Source organism: Boleophthalmus pectinirostris, unplaced genomic scaffold (assembly GCF_026225935.1).
Source record: "Boleophthalmus pectinirostris isolate CB_2022bp ecotype Guang Dong unplaced genomic scaffold, ASM2622593v1 HiC_scaffold_15, whole genome shotgun sequence".
Taxonomy (NCBI): Eukaryota; Metazoa; Chordata; class Actinopteri; order Gobiiformes; family Gobiidae; genus Boleophthalmus; species Boleophthalmus pectinirostris.
The window spans coordinates 24,811,347-24,833,024 of record NW_026571070.1 but is presented as its reverse complement, the minus strand read 5'-3'; the positions used below and the strand labels follow the sequence as shown (position 1 = coordinate 24,833,024).

Below are 21,678 nucleotides of genomic sequence, written 5' to 3'. Positions count from 1 at the left end.
GACAGCCCCAATTTAAATCTCCTACCTAAAGAGGGTTTCTCTACAATACCACATTCCCTAACATATCTTGCATTTATTCTGTTGATGTTTGTACTGCTGGAACATTCCTTGAAAAACCATGCATTCTTATTTCTTTTCAAGCATAGCTGAACTGGCTAAGAGTTAATCAATGCAAGAAAATAAGAAATAAAACTGCTGAGCCACTATAGCTAACAGAAGACTCACACAAAAAAATGTCTTATTTTTGAAAACTTTAATAGGTTTGGATTATCACATGCAGACACCACTCTATCCACAGGCAGAGAGGTGAGAAAGCCTTCTCAGTAAAAAGGTAAACTATTATATTCAAACATAATGGCTCTGGAAAGATTAGTGCAGATGCAACCTCTGTCAATAAGATCATTATTACATTAGTAGCACACGGGAATGCAATGAAAATATTGCATTTCATTGATCTAAATAAATTGTACAGCTATGGTATACAATAATAAGTATAGAGCTCTGCAAACAATTGGTATCACTACAGTCACTCTCGTTTTCACAATACACTCTTACAGTAATGATCACACATGATTTATACATAAAATATCAGTGATTTCAGTTAATTGAGATTGAGACACGTTCCTCAATTGGCTCACTAGGTAGGACAAGTGTTTATTTGGTCCTGCTACACTTACACTGTATTGTGAAATCATAATGCCAAATACAGGCCAGGTGCAGTGCCAGAAAAAGGGAGGCCTTATGAATGCCCACACCCACTCAACCCACTATGATTTTTGCTTATTTTTACTTAGGACATCCAATCTCATAAAACTTTTCAAATAGCAATCTCTTAATGTTCAAAATAAGACTACAAATATAAAAATTCCACTTAAGGTCTTATTAAAACACTTCAGGAACTAACTAAATTTGTTTAGTGAGGCAAATGTGAGTAATGAGTAATATGTGTGATAGCCGCTTTTATTTAACGTGCCAATGCTTAATTACTTGATGCACCTGAACATCTTCTAGCCCCCCCTATTTGTACCAATTTGGCGGTTCTATAAAATGCATGTAGACTGGGACAAGAGCAAAGCACCCCCATGGAAGATCTTAGCCCCCCTCCTGGAGCTGCCCTTGACTGCACCTTGTGATGTTGAGGCACTTTTCTCCATTTTAAAAACACTGGATTAGCTGACCAACAGAATGATGACAGGTAATAGTAATGGACACACACCCTAATCCATATAGTACTTTTCATACGCGTAGCTGGCATTGCCTTCATAGTAACTGTCTCTAAAAGCAATAAATATTGAATACAATTTTGAAATTATTTAAACAGACGGGACACATTATTACATTCATTCCTCTCGTCTACTCTACAGTTATTTATTTAGCAGCATTGCATTGCATTGCTAGTGGAAACAGTATGATATAATGAAAATTAACTATATCAAGCATAACAAAAATGTTTTTCTTGTGCAACGAAGCCATAGAAAATTAACTGGAAAGCTACTGCAGTTATTGACTAACTGTTAACCTTTAAACACTGCAATTTCAACAGTGGCGTTATCTCGGAAAAGGTTGTCCTGCTCCTTCCAATTCAACATCCATAGAACAGACTTTAAAAAATATGCTCCTGGTGCCCTCTCCTTAGTGCAAAAGCAGATCACAGGTTGGGAGTTTTAGCCACTTACAACCCATCTGGACATTTATATGAAACTTTAACACAGCAGGTTTCAGTTGATCCTTCTGGAACAGAGAATTTGTATTATGAATTTATTAAAGAAATGATTCATGCGTATATGGTCACTGCCAATAGCTTACCTCCTCCTTCTGTGTAAGATTACGCGCAAGAGCCACTGCACGACGAAAGGCCAGATCACAGCGAAAGCCAGACTTGTGGGAGAAATATCAAAAGGCCACCAGGACGGTTTCTAGAAAGAAAAAAAAGATGTAATTCATATAAATAAATATGAAGGTTATTTGATTGCGTATTTGATTATTAAAGTGAGAGTTACCCGATTCCTCTTGTTGACTGGGGTTGAAGGCAAAGTGGGAGACAAAGCCATTGAACGGGCCTGTTGAATAAGCAAATTTTAAGATGGTGAATAATAGGAATAATATATAAATTGTACAGAAATCTATCTATAAATCTATTTTGGTAGGTGGGATAGATGTTTGACCTCCATCTTTCCAATGTCTATTATTATAGGTGACCCCAAGTTAAATTATTTAATTCATATTTTAATAAAGATTGGTGTAAAAGACTAACCTGGGATGCAGTCAAGGCCTCCAGTGTGTGCAGCCTCTCCAGAACGCTCTGCATATCCTCCTGTAATCTGGCCAATGCTACAACAATCTGCTCGTTCAGATTGATGCCTGGAGTTCCTGGTCCTCCCCAGTGTCCCCCTGCTCCATCACCACTGCTGTGCGTAGGTACTACTGGCCCAGAACCTGGTCCATGTGACCCATAACCTACAAAAAAAATAAAAAAAATAAATAAATAAACATCTTTACTATCAAAATAAAACAGAAAATACCAGGGGGGTTTAGGAGGGGGTCTTTAAGTCATTAAGACATATTTAGATCTTAGCAAGCATATTTTTTAAGTGTTAACTAAGTGTTAAGTGTTTTTATTTTTGAAAAATGACTACGTGGCCACAGAGTAGTGGGTGACGATAGGGGTTAAGTGAAAACAGACACTGAATGCAGGACAATACAGGAGTACTCAAATATACATGACTATGGAACACCTTTAAAACATGGTTAAAAGCTGCTAAAAGTCCATTTTACATATGTCCCCTTTAAATCATACCTGATGGTTGTCTGGTCATTGAACTGCCGGACATCTCCCCTCCGATACGAGGTCTTTGCCTGGTCCCTGTAGGCTTCCCATCCTCTCCTCCGCACTGAACACCTTGTGCGTCTACATTGTCCTGCACGGGCCCCGCTAAGTGATGACTGTGGCTCTCCTCCTCTTCCAGGTCATCAATAGAACGGTTGTGCTCAGAGTTCTATGGGTAACGTACATATAGTGACGTGAAATGGACAGGTAATTGGCAAGTATTGGTTTTAGGATATGCTTACCTCTTCTTGGCCAAATTGGTCAATAGAGTCACAGTAGACCTCACTGTCGGAGTCACTGGCAATGTGATTAGGGGCTGCAGCATCTATTTCAATAAAGTAAATACAGTTTGCACAAATTGAATGCTGCATTAAAACCAGGTTAAAACCTTTGGAACTTTGTGATGCCTCTCGTCGATCTATATATTTCTCTCGACAGGGTTTTGCTCCCAATGCTATTATACGATGAAATACCCAATTAACTCCATTGCTTTGTCCCAAGATGATCTCAATAATTCCCAAAGCCCAAACAATAACAATAGCTGAATGTCCTTGCATAACCTAGAAGTCACATGGGCTGCAGTGGGACGATATTGTGGGAGAGGTATGGAGACCAACCCATCAGCTCATCTATAAATAGTCACTGAATTGATGACAGTCATACCTGCATGGTGTCCGTTTAGCACAGGCTCTAATGCCTCCTGGGAGTCCTCACTGTTCAGAGCAGCTCTAGAATGGTTCCCATTGGTGAGGTGAGTGCCACCATTAGGCACTTTACCATTTGCCAGATGTCTTCGAGCTGAGCCTTTCTTCTTTGGTGATCTTCTCTCTGAGAACAAATAATAAGTATGTAAAATGTGTTGTAAGTTTGTGAAAATGTTTGATGTTTAATAAATATATAGAAGTTATTTGTCTTACAACTTTTTGCATGTTTTCAAACCCATGATGATTACATTTACATGGCCAGTAAAAATTTGATAAGCAGAATAAACAGATAACCTAACATTTAGAACTGATTTGAGGTGTGTTTACATCCACAAGAGAAGTCTGATAATCAAAAAATATGGTGACTTGTCAGTGGACAGAGAAACTACAATTGATTTTAAAACAATTCTTTAAATCTTTAAAAATGTCTCTTTCATTTCTGTCTTTTTTTTGCACAATTTTCCTTGTTTCCTTTCCAGGTGTGAACAATCAGAGAGAATTTGTATGTAACTGTTAAACAATTCAATCATTTGAAATAAGATAATGATCAGACTTTGGTGTGCATGTAAACATAGCCACACTCAGAGCTAGGACGTACCTTTCTTGTTCTCTTGTAACACTTGCTCATCATCTTCCTCCACCTCCTCCTGCAGCTCCTCATCTGACACCTCTCGCATATGAGACATGAGCCGGGGTTTGGGCTCCAGAGAGCCATTCAGTTCCATGCTCCTCACAATGTCCTTTGCCACACTCTTGGTCTGCACTGAATTCATCATTGTCCCGAAGCCTGCACAACAGAGAGGCCATTGTAAGCGCTTTATGTAAGTGAAATACTCAAAGGTTTGGATAAAATGTATATAGTTTGCAACATTATGTGGTTGTAAATATAGTTAAATGACTACAGAAAGGACTTGATGATGTCATTTTGAAATTGGAAAGGAAAACATTTACAAAGTTACTAAGTACGATTTTATAAAAAGACTCCTGTACTATATTGCACATTCAACTACACAAAGCCAGTAAAAATGGAAGGACTGGGATAAAGGTTGGAGAAAGAGCGAGAGAGTTACATTTTTACTACATGGACAAAGTCTAATTCTCACTAATCATTTGAACAAGATCACTAAACACTCTGAGTGATATTACACATTTACTTGCCTTCCAGTTGCCTAGCAAACTTTGTCAAACGGGCTGAGCATGCCAAAAGTACATTTTAAAAGAAAAGGTTAAGGGTCACAGGAGGGTAAGAGACAGAGTCCAATGAGGGACAGACAAACACCTGCACTAATGTCCGATATCTGTGTGATCTTCTTCTTCTCGTCCACCAGCTCATAGAAGGGCCCCAGCACCCGCAGCAGCTCCTCTACCTCTCCGGTCATGGGCATGCCCTCCAGGATCTGCAACCACAGTAGACCAGCATGATCCAACAAAGGATTACCCAAACTAAATATAATACATAGTCTCTGGGCAAAGGGCAACTATTGGTATTTTAGTAGTGAGTGTGTATCCCTAACAAATACATTTATAATGCATATCATTAAACATAAAAATAATGAATCCATGTTTCCTCAGAGTGCAAACAAGATAAGAGTATTGTGGCAATAGAGGTTTTATATTAAAGGCCCGATCTTTTCCGCATGTATTTAAGTCAACTTTGGCTTACCTCAGCATAAACACATTGTATAAGTAGCTCTTGCCCGCCAAGTGCTATCTAGATGAAGTGTTTTATTGTCTGATAATCAGGAAGTGCAGAGTTAGTATGCTAGTTGACAGCAAAACTGCTCTGGCCTCTGAAATTTGTGGAAACCGCTTATATAATCTCATTATATAATTCATTATATAAACTCATTGTGATGAATAATTAGGATGTTTGTAATGCCTAAGGTCACTGAAGAATACCTTTGTTCCACTGCAAACCGTTTAAAATGAATTAGTTCTGTAAAGTCTATCAGGCATAGCAGATTTAAAATATTATAGACACGTTATATTTTTTATATTTAAAACATTATATATTAAAATACAGCATACCAACTTCATTTCATCCACATACGCAGCCATTGCTTTCTCTTTGGACATATCCCCAAGAGAGTTCCATGCGTCCCTAAACCAAAACAAAATGATGTGATGTTTACACTTCAAGTACAAATACAAAATTTGCAACACTTTGGGCCACCTCAGGTAACTGTGTCCATTAGGTAACAGTTTACTCAGGGTTAGGATGATCTTCTCAGTGGTATAAAACTACTAAACAGCAAAATAAAATGAGATTGTAATAATAATTTACACTAGCAAAATAAACAGTTTAACTAGGATGACTTGGAGCCTTGGTAATGAGTTTAGCGTTTCACAGTCCAGAGATCACCTAACACAACCTGATCCTTAACACAGGGAGGAATGCTAACCCTAAAGAGGGAACTACATATATTGCACAATGTCCATAGGTTAAATACGCTGTTGTTTTGGGACAAATGGGTACTCTATATTTTGTTATTATACAGTAATAAGTAGTGGCATTATTACCATTTAGCTTTGCCAACTGCATCCCAAAACCCAGGCCGTGGTACATTGCATGGTCCCACCGTGGCTTGTTTGTAAAACTTATAGAATTTCAGCATCATATCATTGGAAGGTTGAAAAGGGCCTAAGAAGAAAGGAAAAGGTTACAACAATTACAACAGTATAACAAATGATACATCTATTATCAAATTATTACATGGCCACTTGTATTTGTATCTGACTATGACATTTCTCTGAATAAAAGTCCAGTCTGGGAGCGGCTCTGGGCATCACTGAACGATCATTGTTCCTTCTGTGTTGTCCCAATGACAACTCTTTGACCCAGACCTTCATTTCACTTTCATTCAACGGTTAAACTATGTTTCCATAACAGATTATGTTGAAGTTTACATACTTGATTTGACTATTTGTATTATTGATAGTACTATCATTTGAATAGTATTGTGCTCCCTTAAAAACCAAAACTACAATACTGTTTTTTTGTATTAAATATATACTCCATAAATTCTAACCTAGACGTAAAGTGACCGCACAACATTTATTCGCTATATCATTAAGAAAATTTGACTTGGTCCACAGTACAGGAATGACAATGAAAATAAATTAAGTATTGCACTGTTGTTTAGCCATATCTAAAGCGTGATGTTTATCATAACATTACGTTTTTTAATCATAACATCCTCATTTATGACAGGATGTTAACCATAAATTAAGTTAGCATACTGCCCTTGCGTCTCAACCACGAGTGCATGGGAAAGTCCAGGCTACACACTTTGTTAAGTAGATTAGTGTTATTAAGTCGCATAAGATCTCAGGCAGGCAGACCAACCAAGCTTTCGCAATGGCAACCGTAGACAGCTAGGGCTTTATACGTGAATGCGATCTAGACTGGTCAATAAAGACAACATCGTTCGTTTACTTGGTTTACTTACCATCCGGGGGTAGGCTTTTGATGACTCTGACGGCAGCCTCAAACCTCACCTGAGTCAAACCACTGTCCTCCTCCATATTACTAACACTCTCCACCTCCATTGTCAAGTCGATGCTTTCTTCAACAGCAGTAGCATGTAAATAAAGAGAGCCGCTGAAACAAATGGTAATAAAAGCGTGATTATTTGGCCCAAATGATGGTAGTCAAACCTCAGCCATGATACTAACTAAACCAGCTAACTAATGAGGCTAAAGTGCATCATAACAACAGCGTTATCACTCAGTAACCTGTGCACCACCAATAGCAAGAAGAGGCTGTGCAATTAGGGCATTAGCAGCTACACTTTCTGTACGACAGGCTTTTAAACAACGCAGATTGCACATAACATGCGGTTTCTGAATACAACATGTGGAGGGGATTTAAATCGAGCTGTCACTTACCGTAATTTCGCTGCTTTAAGTGTTTGTCAGAAGGCGACCTGTCTCGAGCTTAGGGAGAGACGCCATGAACAGTGTAATCAAGCAGAAAGCAAAGCACTCTGGGAGATGAAGTTCCACTCGAAGTGCATTCAAGCTAGGAGGCAGTGCTTGCTTATTTTCTTAACTTTGGATATAATTGGGCGCAGTTTTGTGTTGTTGACTTACATGAATGTGAAATGTTAATTCATATTGTGTTTTTGAGGAAAAACACATAATTTAGTAAAATAATTTTAACTAATAAAATTGGTGTTAAATCTTGTCCATGAAACTACAAGTCCCATCACTCTCCTGCGTTGAAATCCCTTGCCCCTCCCCTCTCCCTTCTCAGATGGAAGAATAAGATCGTAGAAAGAACAAGCAGGACATCTCACTCCGATATTTAACGAACTACCGATTAGTTTATATATAAGCTGTGACAAATGGAAGATGGCACAGATCTATTAAATTTGTCTGCACAATTGAGCATACGTTCCATATAAGAATTATATATATATATATATATATAATAAAACAATACTTCAATTCTCTAAATGTGTGTAAAAGAGGGTGTACATGAATTTCTGCTGGCATGTCTAACTTTGAGTTACAAATAGTCTTAGTGACCCCTCTTCACTGCCACAGGCGATCTCGGGGCGGTGCATGCGCCGCCGCCAGGACAGGATTCCCACAATAGCGAGCGAAAGAGTTTTGTTTTTTTCGAAGGCGGAGAGCTCGCTGGGCTGGTGGCTGCTTCAATCAAAGAGAAGGCAGAGGGAAGGGAGGCTCTGCGGGGAGATGTAAGATGGCAGAGCTACAAATGTTGTTAGAGGAAGAGATTCCGGCCGGGAAAAGAGCGCTTGTGGAGAGTTACCAGAACCTCACTAGAGTAGCGGACTACTGCGAGAACAATTATGTCCAGGTAAGTGAGTGTCCACCAAGCTATCTCTGACCCGCTGTCGCCTTTTGTCGCCCATGGACTGATTGCTTGGGACAGGAAATGTGGATAAAGAAACTGGAGTCCGCCCAAAGCTCAGGGAAGGAATTCGCGTTTAGCGGCTTTTCCCAACAACAGCGCGGGGCGAAGCACTGCACTGCTTGGATCTCTTCATTAGACGTATGATCACAATCATTTCGTTTACATTGAGGGTGTGTCTACTTTTTATTAGTACCTTGCGTTGGTTCAAACTGCCACTCTCACTGCTGATAGGGAGGCCTGTGTGTTTTGTCCCGAAGGTTTCTTTTGCGGTCTCCATTTCATCATTGTGATAAAAGTTGTTGTTCAGCCGCATGTTACGCAGAGAAAATATGCAGTGAAAACTAACCTGTACTTTAAAATATGAACTGTTTGAGAGAGAACAGTCCATGATTGTTTGTGAGGTCATGAAATAATCCAAATAATACTACAGTTTAAGTGCCCCTTTGGCTAATACAGCAACATTGCAGTGTGGGGGCTGACTAGTTGTAAGCCACATTAAATTGCATTACGCACCCCATTAAGTATGTCAGCACGTTTCAGACATCATTGTCACCAGTGTCCCCTCACTTTAAACTTTTTCTTGTGAATAAGATTGGTTGTGTTGGTTTAGGGATTGACACCTACACTTGTATTGTCTTGATTATTGTTTCGTGATCGCCATTATATGTCAGTGCTATATCTAAATGCTCCTGCAGGCATGCGGGCAGGATGATTTTGGACTAGCAATGACTGATAACATTTTTTTAATACATTGACGGTAATTTTGCACAGAGTTTTTCTAAAGGAAAAGTTAAAGTCAGTACATATAACCTCATTTTGCATAGCTTGCCTTAGCAGTTGCCAAGGTGCGATACAACACACTATCATCTTCTAGTTGCCATCATCTGCTTTGTAGTTACTTCATTATAGCCATTATTTTCCTCTTTGGTTGGAACTTTCTTAGTTAAAATATATTTTCATTCTCCACTTGTTTTAATTCTAGATCTACTGTTTTGTCAGTTCAAGACCTCTCTCCCCAGGGAATAATATATATAAAAAAATGTCATGTTATGCTATATTAACTAGACAGTAATAGTTCTTCTAATGTTAGGTTTGCATTTATTATTTTATGATTTAGTCTTTCCACATAAAGTGTCTTGTTGTGGGAACAGAGTAAGTTCCCATGACATACTTATCTCTCTTTGGGCTTGTTTGGAACTGGCTCTCACCATTTGTTTTGAAGTTGTGTATTTAAAAAAAGCAAGAAAGAAAAAAGAAAAGAGAAAACATAATTACGGCTCTCCTGATGCAAGCGTTGCTCGTATATTGGTCACTATAACTGCAGGAGAACCACAGATGATGTAGTACAGAAGGTAACGGCTGACATAACTCTATTGGTGAAAATGAGCTCCCCAGGCCAGCAGAGGAACACAGCCCACCACCATCTCCAGAGCGGCGGGTGTGTCCATTCCAGCTGTACTCCCCCAGGACTGCCTATAATTAGGCCCGAGCCCCGACTGGGCGTAGGGCCTATTGCTTCCGCTCAGCGGAGCGAATGGGAAGGGACGTGCGCATGTCCGAATCCAAGACGACATGCAACTATGTCCACGGTCGCCCCCGGCACGAACAGCAGTATCCCAGTAACCCACGCCCAAGGCCTGGCTCATATTTACTACTGCTAAAATGAATGGAAGTCAATGGAAGGCGATGGGTGACCTCGACGAGATGGCGAATGACGAGCGCGTCAGTGCCCGTCACTCACCAATGACCCCACGGTGACGTGGGGAAGGTCGAGAGCTTTCAAAAAACGTATAATATGTTGTTCTAATGTTTTCGGATATATTGTTTTTGCTCGAATTATTATTATTATTATTATTATTATTATTATTATTATTATTCTTCTGCTCTTTGAGCTCTAATTTGACCCCCTAAACACGTTCAAAAACTCACCAAACTTTGCCCAAAATTCAGAAGTGGTGAAAAATTCGATAAAATATAGGTTTCGTGCACGGGCATAAAAAAATGGCGACACAGCGCCACCTCGAAAAGTCAAAATACATTGCGCCTATGGGAGACGTCCCGACGTCAACTTTGTCGTAGAGCACGAAATTCGGTACACACATTCGTCCTGTCAAGACAAACAAAAAATGTTATTATGGCCACGCCCCCTGACAAACCAGAAGGCGGCCATCTTGGATTGAAATTTGAGTCCGCGTTTTCGCTGACGTTGTGTTTGAACGAACTCCTCTGAAGGTGCTTCACCCACAGGACTGAAAATCACCGTACATCATCTAGACAAGTGGAACATCTCAAATTAGCTGATTTTTTTTGATAACTGTCACGGTTTTCGTGCGGCGAAGCCGCAAAATTTGGTCAAACTTTTGGCGAATTTCAAGGTGACATTATTTGCTCCTGTTCCCACAGACTTAGTCCGATCGTGTTGAAATTTGAATCACTAATGTGTGATCTCAGTCTGAATATAATACACTATAAAACATATGAAAAAACACTATAGCGCCCCCTACCATAGACTTGAAAGTCAACATTATCAGATCTGCACCAAATTTGGGAATTACATTCTATGCATAATTACGAGCAAAAAAGTATATTATGGACATGGCGAATTTTTCACTGTTGGCCAGCAGAGGCGCTAAAACTCCTCCCAAAAATAGAAAAAAATATATTACACGCACATGCTTAGTCCCATCATGCTGAAATTTGAATCACTAATGTGTGATCTCAGTCCGAATATAATACACTATAAAACATATGAAAAGTGAACACTATAGCGCCCCCTACCATAGACATGAAACGTCAACATAGTCAGATCTGCACCAAATTTGGGAATTAAATTCTATGCATGATTACGAGCAAAAAATTATATTATGGACATGATACCATTTTCACTGTTGGCCAGCAGGGGTGCAAAGACTCAAAAATTTGGCTCCTATGGGATACGTCCCGGTCAACTTTGTCATAGAGCCATGAAATTCGCTACATACATTTGTCATGTCAAGACAAACAAAAAATGTTATTATGGCCACGCCCCCTGACAAACCAGAAGGCGGCCATCTTGGATTGAAGTTTCAGTCCGCATTTTGGTTCACATTGCGTTTGAACGAACTCCTCTGAAGGCGCTTCACCCACAGGGCTGAAAATCACCGTACATCATCTAGAGAAGTGGAACATCTAAAGTTAGCTGATTTTTTTTGATAACTGTCACGGTTTACGTTCGGCGAAGCTGCAAAATTTGGTCAAAGTTTTGGCGAATTTCAAGGTGACATTATTTGCTCCTGTTCACACATACTTAGTCCGATCATGTTGAAATTTGAATCACTAATGTGTGATCTCAGTCTGAATATAATACACTATAAAACATATGAAAAAACACTATAGCGCCCCCTACCATAGACATGAAACCTCAACATTGCCGGATCTGCACCAAATTTGGGAATTAAATTCTATTAATGACTAGAAGAAAAAACATATATTGCTGACATGGGAATTTTTCAAGGTTGGCCAGCAGGGGGTGCAAAGAACATCTAAAGGCGTACTATCTCATTTTGCCATTTGCAGGCACAGAGTTTGCGGACACAGCGTTTACGGTATGGTGTTGGCTGGGCACACTATTTGCGGGCACGGCGTTCGCGGGCGCGGCGTTCGCGGGCGCGGCGTTCGCGGGCGCGGCGGGCGCGGCGGGCGAGGGCCGTTCGACGCCGCTTGCGGCTTTAATTTAGTTTTCCTCCTCCTTGTCCTCAGATGATATTTAAATGCAAGGCAGACTGTTCCACTACTGTTTCTAAATCCAATGTACAATGCAGTTTAAAAAAAACAAAAAAACAATCAAGCCTTTCCCTATACATTTTGTGCATTAATTGTTAGATTAGTATTTTTGGCATAACATCACTTTACATTCAAAACATATATAGAAATAAAACACCATAACCTTAACTAGCACTAGCATAGTTTTATTTGGACTATGTAAAGAGCACATGTCTGTGAAATAAACACTGTGATAAATAGTGCTGTTTGAAATGCATATTTTGAAATAAACTAAACAAAAGTTTCTAGTTCTCTGAACTTAGGGCATCGCATTGTCATATAGGCTAGTAATTTGAGGCAGTTCCAAGCAAAACTATGACAAGTATTGTGGTATCGATCCAATGCCGATACGATTACTGTACTTTAGTTTGCATTGACACTTCATTGAAACCATGGATGTGGGTGTTTGCTGCAGCTGTTCTAATCAGCAAAACTGAAGAGGAAGAGTGTGCTCATGGAACTTCAAAAAACACTTTATAATCCTAGCAATCCAAAAAAAGTGCGAGGATGACATGATTGGACCTTAAATAAACTAAAATATAAACAGTTAGGGATGTAATGATATCCAAGTCTCATGATACAATATCATCACGGTATGAACCTCACGGTACGATATTTCCTGCGATATCATGGGAAAGCTCATGATATGGTGGGGAGTCTCACGATTAGGGATGTAACAATATCCAAATCTCTTATATATATATATATATATATATACATCTCATGGTACGATATTTATTGCAATATTTTATGGAGGCTAATACTACTACTTTTTCCTCTTAAAATGCCTTGACAAGACATAATCCAAAGAACTAAGACTTAAAAGTGCTTAGAACTGTTATTTCATCATATAGTTTGCACTGAAATGGAGCAAAGGATCATGGTCTATGTAGTTGCCTCAGTCTTTTTTTTTTTTTAGCTATTGCTGCACCATGACTCTTAATTTAAGCAAAGAGACTTGTAATTCGATGTATTCTGATGATCCACGATATTATTGTGAGAACTTTGACAATACGATATTACGATATTTCGGTTATTGTTACATCCCTATAAACAATATATTTTAAGAACTGATAAAACTTTGATATTGTTAAAAATATAGAACTGTTATTTCTTCATGTAATCTGCACTGGAACAGAGCAAAAGGTCATGGTCTATGTAGTTTACCCTGTTTTTTTTTGTTTTTTTTTAGCTGTTATGGGACCATAACAATGAATGATTGACCCCACAATATGATTGTGAGAGTTTTGACAATATCATGATATTTTGGTTATTGTTAAATCCCTACTTTTGATACCTTGTCCGTATATATGTATTGATATGATGTATTTTATCTGTAAAATCCTTATGTGATGTTTTGATACCACAATGTTTTACTAGTGTGACATATATTTTCATTCAAGAACAGCTTATTTTAGGGTGCTTTGAAGTTAAATCCATTCAAAAATTCTACTTACAGCTCCGTCTAACTTATGGTTCTGTCCTCATATTCCTTTTATTATAATCACCATATTTAAATCTCTAAAGTGTCAAGCTAACTGCACATTTTCATAAGCCTGCTGCTTTCTGTCTACTTCAGATAGGTCTCACGCTCTCACATAAGACTAGTGCTGAACCCATATGAACGTGCCCCGGCTTGAGCTGACATGCCTTTACAACCAGCCCTGTTCCTCCTGTCAGACTCCACTGCTGCTGCCAATGTTTAGCTAAGGAACCTTCCTCTTCTGCTTTCTTCATACTGTCCCAGGGAGTATATTATCTTGTACTGACGGGGCCAAAGTTATGTTTCCTGTTTAATGTGCTAAGTTTAAAATCAGCTGTCGCTCAGGAAATGGCCCTTAAGTTGAGCCTGCATAGGCAATAGAAAGAACCCGCCACACTTTCGTATTTATGTATTCAGTTTTTATTCTGTGCAAGTCAAGTGCGGTTTGACCTGCAGTGACAAGGACAGGTGATATGCAAAGTAGGCCAGCTGGTTCTTGGAAGATGGAGGACAGGTGAATGAAGCAAGTAGTAATTCTAGAAACTTTTGAAACTCCTATTAGAAGGTAGTTGAATGCAGTGGACCAGGTTATGCTTACTGCTGTACGTGGTCATGAACATTTTCTGATTGAGTGAAAGCTTATGTTAATGTAAAAATACAGTTTTCTATAGTGTGTTCTCAAACTATCCCTGAGATACTGTCCATTGATCGTGCTTTATTATAAAAAATTAAAAAAAAACATTTGATGACAGCCAGTGGGGCAGGTGTAATTATGACCAATTGGTGTATTAATATAGTACTGACTCATCAGAGGAGTACTACTGATGTGTTGTGCAAAATTTGTCCCTACACTGAAGATTACCAAAAGGACAGTCTCAAATACAAAGTTGAAGAAAAAAAAAGATTCAAAAAGTTATTCAAAAGCCTTTATTACCACATGACTAATTAGATTAAAATGATGGTCTTCATCAGTAGCCAGGCTGGCGCCACTTAGTGCCTCCGCTCAATTAAATTTCTCTCCAGCAACTAGGTCAGGAATCAAAATACAATAGACGGTTCGCAAAAATCCTGGAGGTGCAAGTCCAGGCACCAGCCAATCAGCGAAGAGACATACATTCTGTGTTGGCAACGATTCCCGAGATTGAGGACTTACAGCCAGAACAAAGAGAATGTTTGGTGAATTTCATCAAGGGGAAAAACGTTATTGTCCTTCTTCCTACGGGATTTGGGAAAAGTTTAATATACCAGTTAGCCCCGTTAGCGGCTCATTACATACGTGACTACCAAATAGCAGTGATTGGTTAAATGATAAAAAGTACTGGCCTACCGTCGAGCGAATGAATTCTAACACTGCTAGGTCAGACTGGTTCTACGAAGTGAAACCGGCTGATGAATCAGGCTACTTCATCAGGGCATAGATTAGACTCTTATTTCACAAGATCAGGATCTTTTTGACATATTTTTGGATATTCTCTATTGCTTCTGTGGATTAAAAATCTTTCATCAAGTTTAACATTCTACTTTGGGGTTTGGCATTTCAGAAATTAAGCAGCGGCTTCATTGCAATGGAAGAGAAGCTTGTCTAGTTAGCTCAGTCATATGGTGAAAATAAAAACTTTGCCATGACTGCTTTGTTAGCAAACCAAAGAGGAAATTCTGTGTGTGTCTATTGTATGTATGGATGCTGCTAATTCCTTTGTAATAGTTTTCAGTATACTGTCATTTAAAGAACAGACATTATTTAGCTGTGTTCTGTCATTTTACATATGGAGCACCCTTCTCACTGTATCACCTTCTCTTTTCCTCTGTGTGGAACGACATTCTCTCTAATTGCTCTTTCCTGTTTGATCAACAATACAAGGAAAAGAGAAAAATGAAGCACATGCAGCTAAAAGGTCAGAACCAGCGCTTCTGACTCCACCTGCTGAGCTAGCAACATGGACACTTTTTAATTAGCCCCCCGCATACGTCATCTACAGCCCACCATATGATTAAACTGAGACATATGAAAACCTATTGTAATAATGATAAAGAAGCTAGATAAAATCTTTTGTCGTCTTAACTTCTTTTACTGTGCATGTGCTGTTTCCCTGGAGACAAGAGTTAAGAGTTACTGGAGGGGAGATGGATTTAGTTTTATTTGCTACTTTCTGAGTTTGTCTCTTCATTTCCTGTCTCAGTAGAGAGTCCTATTTTTCCCAATACAGAAGTCTGGATTTTTTCAGATGCCCCACCAGCTCATTCATCTTTCACACCAGGTAGCCTCTTCTACTGGGTACGTAATAGCGTTATTACAGTAAGGGTGTGTTCACACTTGCACATAGACGACATCAAAATCAGGACTTAACTAGGACTAACCCCAGAACTAAGGCTGAACTAGATCAAGACTAAACCAAAATTAGAACAGGACTAAACATGGGCTCAAACCAGGACTAAAAGATGTATCCTGACTATCTACTGTATATTAAGCTGTATAATTCATTACAATAGAATTTAAATTGCAATTTGAACCTATCCTATCCACTCATAAGATGATAGCTAAACAATAAGTGCAGCTTTGGCCAGAGAGTATATTCTGACCAGACCACCTGCACTGTCCCTGTGTCAGTGTGACCCACTAAAACAAATGGCAGCCAATACACCAAAGAATTCTACCTTTCCACTAACTGATTTTCAGCCTGGCTGAGCCCATTCTAAAGCTCTGTAGAAAGGTTAATAGGCTGGTTTCATGTGCAGAGGGGCTCTTTCTATCTATTGACTTGACTTGTGATTGGGAACTGGAATGTCTTCAAGGTGAGTTGCACCTCCTGGCCCCCGCCATCTGCCCTCTGGGGCATGGGGTCTTATGAATGAATTTGGTTGTCTATTGCCAGGAAAGCTAGGTGATGTTTAATGATTTGAGGACTGGAACTTTGTTTCCATGCCACATCTCCCCAAAATGTTCTTACCAATGCTGTTTGTTGTTTTGTGTTTAGTCGAGTTTGGTTTTGCTAGAGGTAGACCAATAATGATTGGCATATTGGGCCGATACTTTTCATGTATCGGTCTTCAATTTCCTGCATAGGCAGTTATTTAGTTTGGCCCAACCAGCTGTCTAAATATGCATAATGAATATTTGCATAAATCTTTATTTGAACATTCCAGTCCAAAGAGTGTACTACAAAAATGTGACTACACTGCTCTATCTAGTTTATAAAACAAGATTGTAGATGAGTTTGTCGGGCCATTCTTTTGATTCTAAACATCAGTATCAGCACAAGTCATGGGAAAAAAACATATCATTTGATCTCTAGATTTTGGTATAGAAATTTGTAAGATATACAGTTATGTGACCAGCCTGAAGAGATGGTTTCGAGATTGGTGTTGTGTATTGGACCTTTTCCCTTTTAACATCAAATGGATTCTGCATCTCATACATCTCATTCGCCCCTGAAACTATATGATTTCCTGGCTCTTAGTTGCTATACTGGGAAACATAAGCATTCAGTAGAGTTATAAATTGCAGTTTGGGGGTTTATCCTTTGAGCTAGGGGCTACATGTTTAGAATGATTTTTTTTTTTTTTTTATGTATGTATGTATTGCTGTGTCTGTCTGGTGGTGCTTCCCCTGTTGGTTCTCCCTGTTGAGAACCACAATGCTAGCAGGGCACAGTAATTCCACACATCCTGAAAATTTAACCCATAACCTTTTTTGAGTGGAGCCAGTCTTGAGCAGTAACCACTCTGTGACCATAAATAAAAAAACAATAATTAGTTACACACAATAAATTTTGACCAGAACTTCCTGAAAATTAATTATGCTTATTATTAACCATCACTTGGAACAAATTGCACAATAGCCCTCATTAGTTTACTGTAAAAATAGTCCCTTCATTTGTTAGCTCTGACCTTTCTCCCAGTGAACTGCAAGCCTCATCGATAAACCCACCGTGCCATGCCCTACTTGTCTTAGCGGTCAATACTTCACACATTGCTAAGCCCTATTTGAGCTGTACCACCTTCCCTTATACACTTCACACTTTAAAATCAACCATCGTCATAGGTTACATTCCTGCGGTTGAAGTCACAAAATATACGGTTGGATGTTATGCTATTCTGGTCACTTCGACTTGCTAAAATGTTTATCTTTCTCCTGCTCATCCTTGGACTTTGGTGCCCAGCAACACTTGTAACTGTTCCGTACATGACATGTTGGGAGAATTCCTAACATTCCAGAAAGAGTTTTTTTTTTTTTTTCCCCAGCGCATTTCCCCTCTAGACAAGTGGGATAGTGTAAACAAATGTGCTAGTCAGATGTACAGGGCAGGATGAGTAGCGTTGTGAAACTGTCAGAACAAAATGGAGATTCTATACTTGGACTCATGTAGACTGTTACACTCCAGGCTTTCGGATAATCCTTGTTAAAAGAAGCCGCATTTTTGTCTTGTTACTGAAGCTGTGGATCGATTCCAAAGGGGATGAGTCATTGGAAATCCGTCAGCTTCTGGGGCCATCTTGTTTACACTACAGAGAAAAGAAAGCCAGATCATATGTAGAGAGATCACACATGTAATTCTGCCATAGTGAATGGGCACACCAAGCCAAGGCTGGGTTGTGTTGTTGTTGGTGTTACAGTGGCAAGATTATTTTGAATTGGTCAAGAATAAATTATCTCATGAAAAAAAAAAATGTAATAATGTTTTAAATTAATTGTGGTTGTAGATAAAACATCTATTGGTTGGGAATCACAGCACAGGGTCCCTCATGATTCGATACTCACAATGCAATAATATGACTTTGTGTTACATCAAAGAACCACTCACCCATTCACACACACATATTCATAGACCAGTATGTGCAGATTACTCTACCAGTGATGTTTATGTCAAGAGTGGAATTTGAACTGCCTTCAGCTCAGTAGTCAAATACTTGCCCAACTACTTGCACAAACTGCCTTTCTTGGAGGTGCTAATGGTTTAGAGGTGTAACGATATCCAAGTCTCACAATACGATATCCTCATGATATGAACCTCACAGTATGATATTTACTGCGATATTGTGAGAAAGGTGGGGAGGCTCACTATTAGGGATGTAACAATATCCAAATCTCTCTGTACGATACGTTCATGATATACAACCCACAGTATGATATATATTGTGATATTTTGCAGAGACGAGACAGCTAAAACTGTGAATATGTGACTTTTTCCTCTTAAAATGCCTCGACAAGACTTAGTCCAAAGAACTAAGACTTAAAAGTGCTTAGAACTGTTATTTCTTCTTGTAGACACTGAAATGGAGCAAATGATCATGGTCTATGTAGTTCCCTCTGACTTTTTTAGCTGTTGCTGCACCATAACTCTTAATTTAAGCAAAGAGACTTGTAATTCGATATATTGTGATGATCCACAATATTAATATGAGAACTTTGATGATACGATATCACAATGTTTCTGTTATTGTTACATTCCTACTAGTACAAGGCTAAATCAGGACTAGCTCTATACTTGGATGTTGCCTAATATTTTCTGCAGTACAAAGTTGGCCTCAGTTTCCTTGTTACTCATCATCGATCATATGTGTTACTCATAGTGCCCACTTCCCCTCATGTGCATGTATTCCAGTCACAACCCCCTCCTTTTTCCCTGTACCCTGTTGGAGCGCACACTGGCTGGGACATGATAGTAGCTCTTTGGTAATGGTACACTGTTACCAACCCCGCAGGACTGGATGTGCAAAATATAGGATTTATTTTTCTAGTTGAGTGATTCAGAGTCTTCCCTCAAAACTAGCCTTATCGTGTGACAGACACTCCCTACCTAAATTCAGAACTCTGACTCACAATTTGCTGGGAAGCAGTTTGGCCTGCTGAACGTATTTATTCCTTACTCTTTGATTTTTGTACCTGACATAACTTACTATTGTTGTGTCTCTCACCAAGAAACGTACACACATTGACTGCACTTTGAAATGGGTATTTTTGCAATATTTATGTTGTTACTTTAATAATCTAGTTACCGGATTGCATTATATATGACTCAAAAACATGTCTCCAAATGTATTATTTTTTGAAAGTAATGTTTGAATTGAAGTTACAAGTGTTGGAAGAAGAGGCATAAGACTGGAGTTCTAATGCTGGCAAAGTGTATGTATGCTTCCACTGTAGGGAGTATTATACCTCTGACATAGGTTAAGATAACAAGGACTGAGCTGGCAGTGAAGGTTACAGCTTGTCTCTATGGAGATATTAATGCTTAATTGGAATGTTCCTTGATATGCCATTGATACTTTGCAGTGACATCACGCTGGGAAGGTTCTTCATGTATGCCTATGGTGGAATTTTTAGCATTTACAAAGGAAAAACAATAGCGGTTCATAAGTTTTGGATTGCCTTAACTCAAGAGAAAAGTCCAAAATAAATTTTAAGTATTTGCAGAAATCTGAGATCAATACAAGCATCCATGGTTCTGTTTAGGCATGATTTTCAACAAAAAAGGTGAGAGTGACTAACTATGACTGTTGGCTGATGCTAGCTCATTTGTGCCTGTAATTTTATGTGTGAGAGACTTTAACAGCACAAATCATCTCCCCTGTTGTGGTTCCAGTTAAGACAGTTCTTTCTGGTCTGGTTGTGTTAAAATAAAACTCAGATTAAAGTTGTTAATTTCATATCAATTTAACTGAGCAGTCAATTGCACTGATTCATATATAAATTGACCAAAAATATATTTGCGCCATCTGCTTGTCTCCATGTGGATAGATATGTGTCATGTCATACTGAGGAACATTACAGGCAAAGCAACATCTCCAGTTCATAGTGAAGCAGATGAGCGACCATCCATCCATTGGCTCCTAAGTCTGTTTAAGCTTTTGTCTCATCCAACCTTTGTTTTCCACACACCTATGTTTTGCAATAACTTATTTGTAAGTGTAAGCCCTCCAACCACTTCTTTGGGTGTAAATTGCCCCATACGGCTGTGGTTTGGGGCTTGGGAATGTTGCAGCATTAGCAAAAGGCGATTGACCTCAAAGTGAAGCAAAGTGGAAAAGTGCTAAAAGCATAATTAGAGCTATTACTTTGCTAGCCACTTGTGAGTTTTCCTCCGATCTGTGCTACCATGTGATTAGCTGTGGAGCCTAAACAAGGTGCTGACAGTGTGTAGAGTATGGCAGGGATTTGCCACTGATATTTGAGACATGTCCTATAAGAGCCTTCCCTTTTTTCTTTATTCACTACTAGCTGTCAGAGTGTATGTGTGAATCTGTACTCTGTGTAGATTAAAGGGCACAAATTATGCTATTTTTTTGTTTCCTCAAAAACATACTATGAGTTGTTTTGTTTCATTCACACATGTTTAACACAGAAACCCTGCATACTTAGGCTGAGTTCTTCTCTCAAACAGAAAACACTCCTTACTTCAGTTCTGGAATTGCCTCTCTACTGAACTAAAGGTAAAATGTAGCTATTAACTCGTAAACTACCACTATATAACATCACAAGGTGGAAAAGAGCATTTTGAGCTTTGGAGATGTAAACAGACTAATAATAAAAGGTTACTCAAACATGTGTGTATGAAACAAAAACACAATCCCTGGTATGTTTTTGAGGTAGTAACAGCATTCTAACGTGGCTAACGGCTCATAAGAGGCAGTTTTGTGTAATATAGGACCTTTAAGGACTGACGTTACTGGCTATGTTTAGGGTCATGTTTTCTTGTGGAAAAATCACATGTAGTCTGGGGTTGACCACACAGTATGACTAAAGATTGCCTGTGACAAGGATATGTGCCACTAGTGCAGAAAATGTGTGTATAAAGTTGATAGAAACTAAAGTAATGTGCACTTTTTGTTCTCTTAGTTAAACTGTGCATAACATTTTCTTATTTGCCAAGTAATTCTTAGTCAAAGTTAAACAAAATATACATGTGTTTTGTTCTCCAGATATATTGTGGCTAAAATGTTTGTTTTGCGATAACCTTCCGTGTCAGTTGTCTTGTTCTAG

General features: G+C 38.9%; 2 protein-coding genes across 10 annotated transcripts in view; one reads left to right on the top strand and one right to left on the bottom strand.

Annotated features, from left to right (window-relative positions):
• Nucleotides 1-234: 234 nt before the first annotated feature.
• On the bottom strand, nucleotides 235-7,526 carry acbd5a (acyl-CoA binding domain containing 5a). The gene is made up of 13 exons (XM_020935681.2): nucleotides 7,420-7,526; nucleotides 6,981-7,132; nucleotides 6,052-6,172; nucleotides 5,560-5,632; nucleotides 4,811-4,928; nucleotides 4,130-4,318; nucleotides 3,491-3,655; nucleotides 3,070-3,152; nucleotides 2,798-2,996; nucleotides 2,255-2,457; nucleotides 2,001-2,060; nucleotides 1,807-1,916; nucleotides 235-1,731 (listed from the first exon to the last, which is right to left on the bottom strand). The coding sequence occupies exons 2-13, from the start codon at nucleotides 7,078-7,080 to the stop codon at nucleotides 1,719-1,721; spliced, it is 1,434 nt and encodes a 477-aa protein (XP_020791340.1). The 5' UTR covers nucleotides 7,081-7,132; nucleotides 7,420-7,526; the 3' UTR covers nucleotides 235-1,718.
• Nucleotides 7,527-8,107: 581 nt separating this feature from the next.
• The window catches only part of abi1a (abl-interactor 1a), a 53,479-nt gene continuing 39,908 nt past the window's right edge, over nucleotides 8,108-21,678 (top strand). For 4 of the 9 annotated variants that reach the window (XM_055151228.1, XM_055151227.1, XM_055151226.1 and 1 more), the window contains exon 1: nucleotides 8,109-8,356. In XM_055151228.1, coding sequence (XP_055007203.1) covers nucleotides 8,240-8,356 — 117 coding nt within the window. In that variant the 5' untranslated portion in view covers nucleotides 8,109-8,239. Of the gene's footprint in view, nucleotides 8,357-21,678 lie in introns of all 9 variants that reach the window. The other 5 variants (XM_055151224.1, XM_055151225.1, XM_055151223.1 and 2 more) reach the window with 3 other exon arrangements.

Excerpts from the sequence above, each read along its gene's own strand:
- acbd5a (XM_020935681.2), bottom strand. The coding sequence starts at position 7,080 with ATGGAGGTGGAGAGTGTTAGTAATATGGAGGAGGACAGTGGTTTGACT. Across the intron at positions 5,633-6,051 it reads GCAGTTGGCAAAGCTAAATG|GGACGCATGGAACTCTCTTG; the intron begins GTAATAATGCCA and ends GTTTTGGTTTAG. Across the intron at positions 3,153-3,490 it reads GCTAAACGGACACCATGCAG|ATGCTGCAGCCCCTAATCAC; the intron begins GTATGACTGTCA and ends TTATTGAAATAG.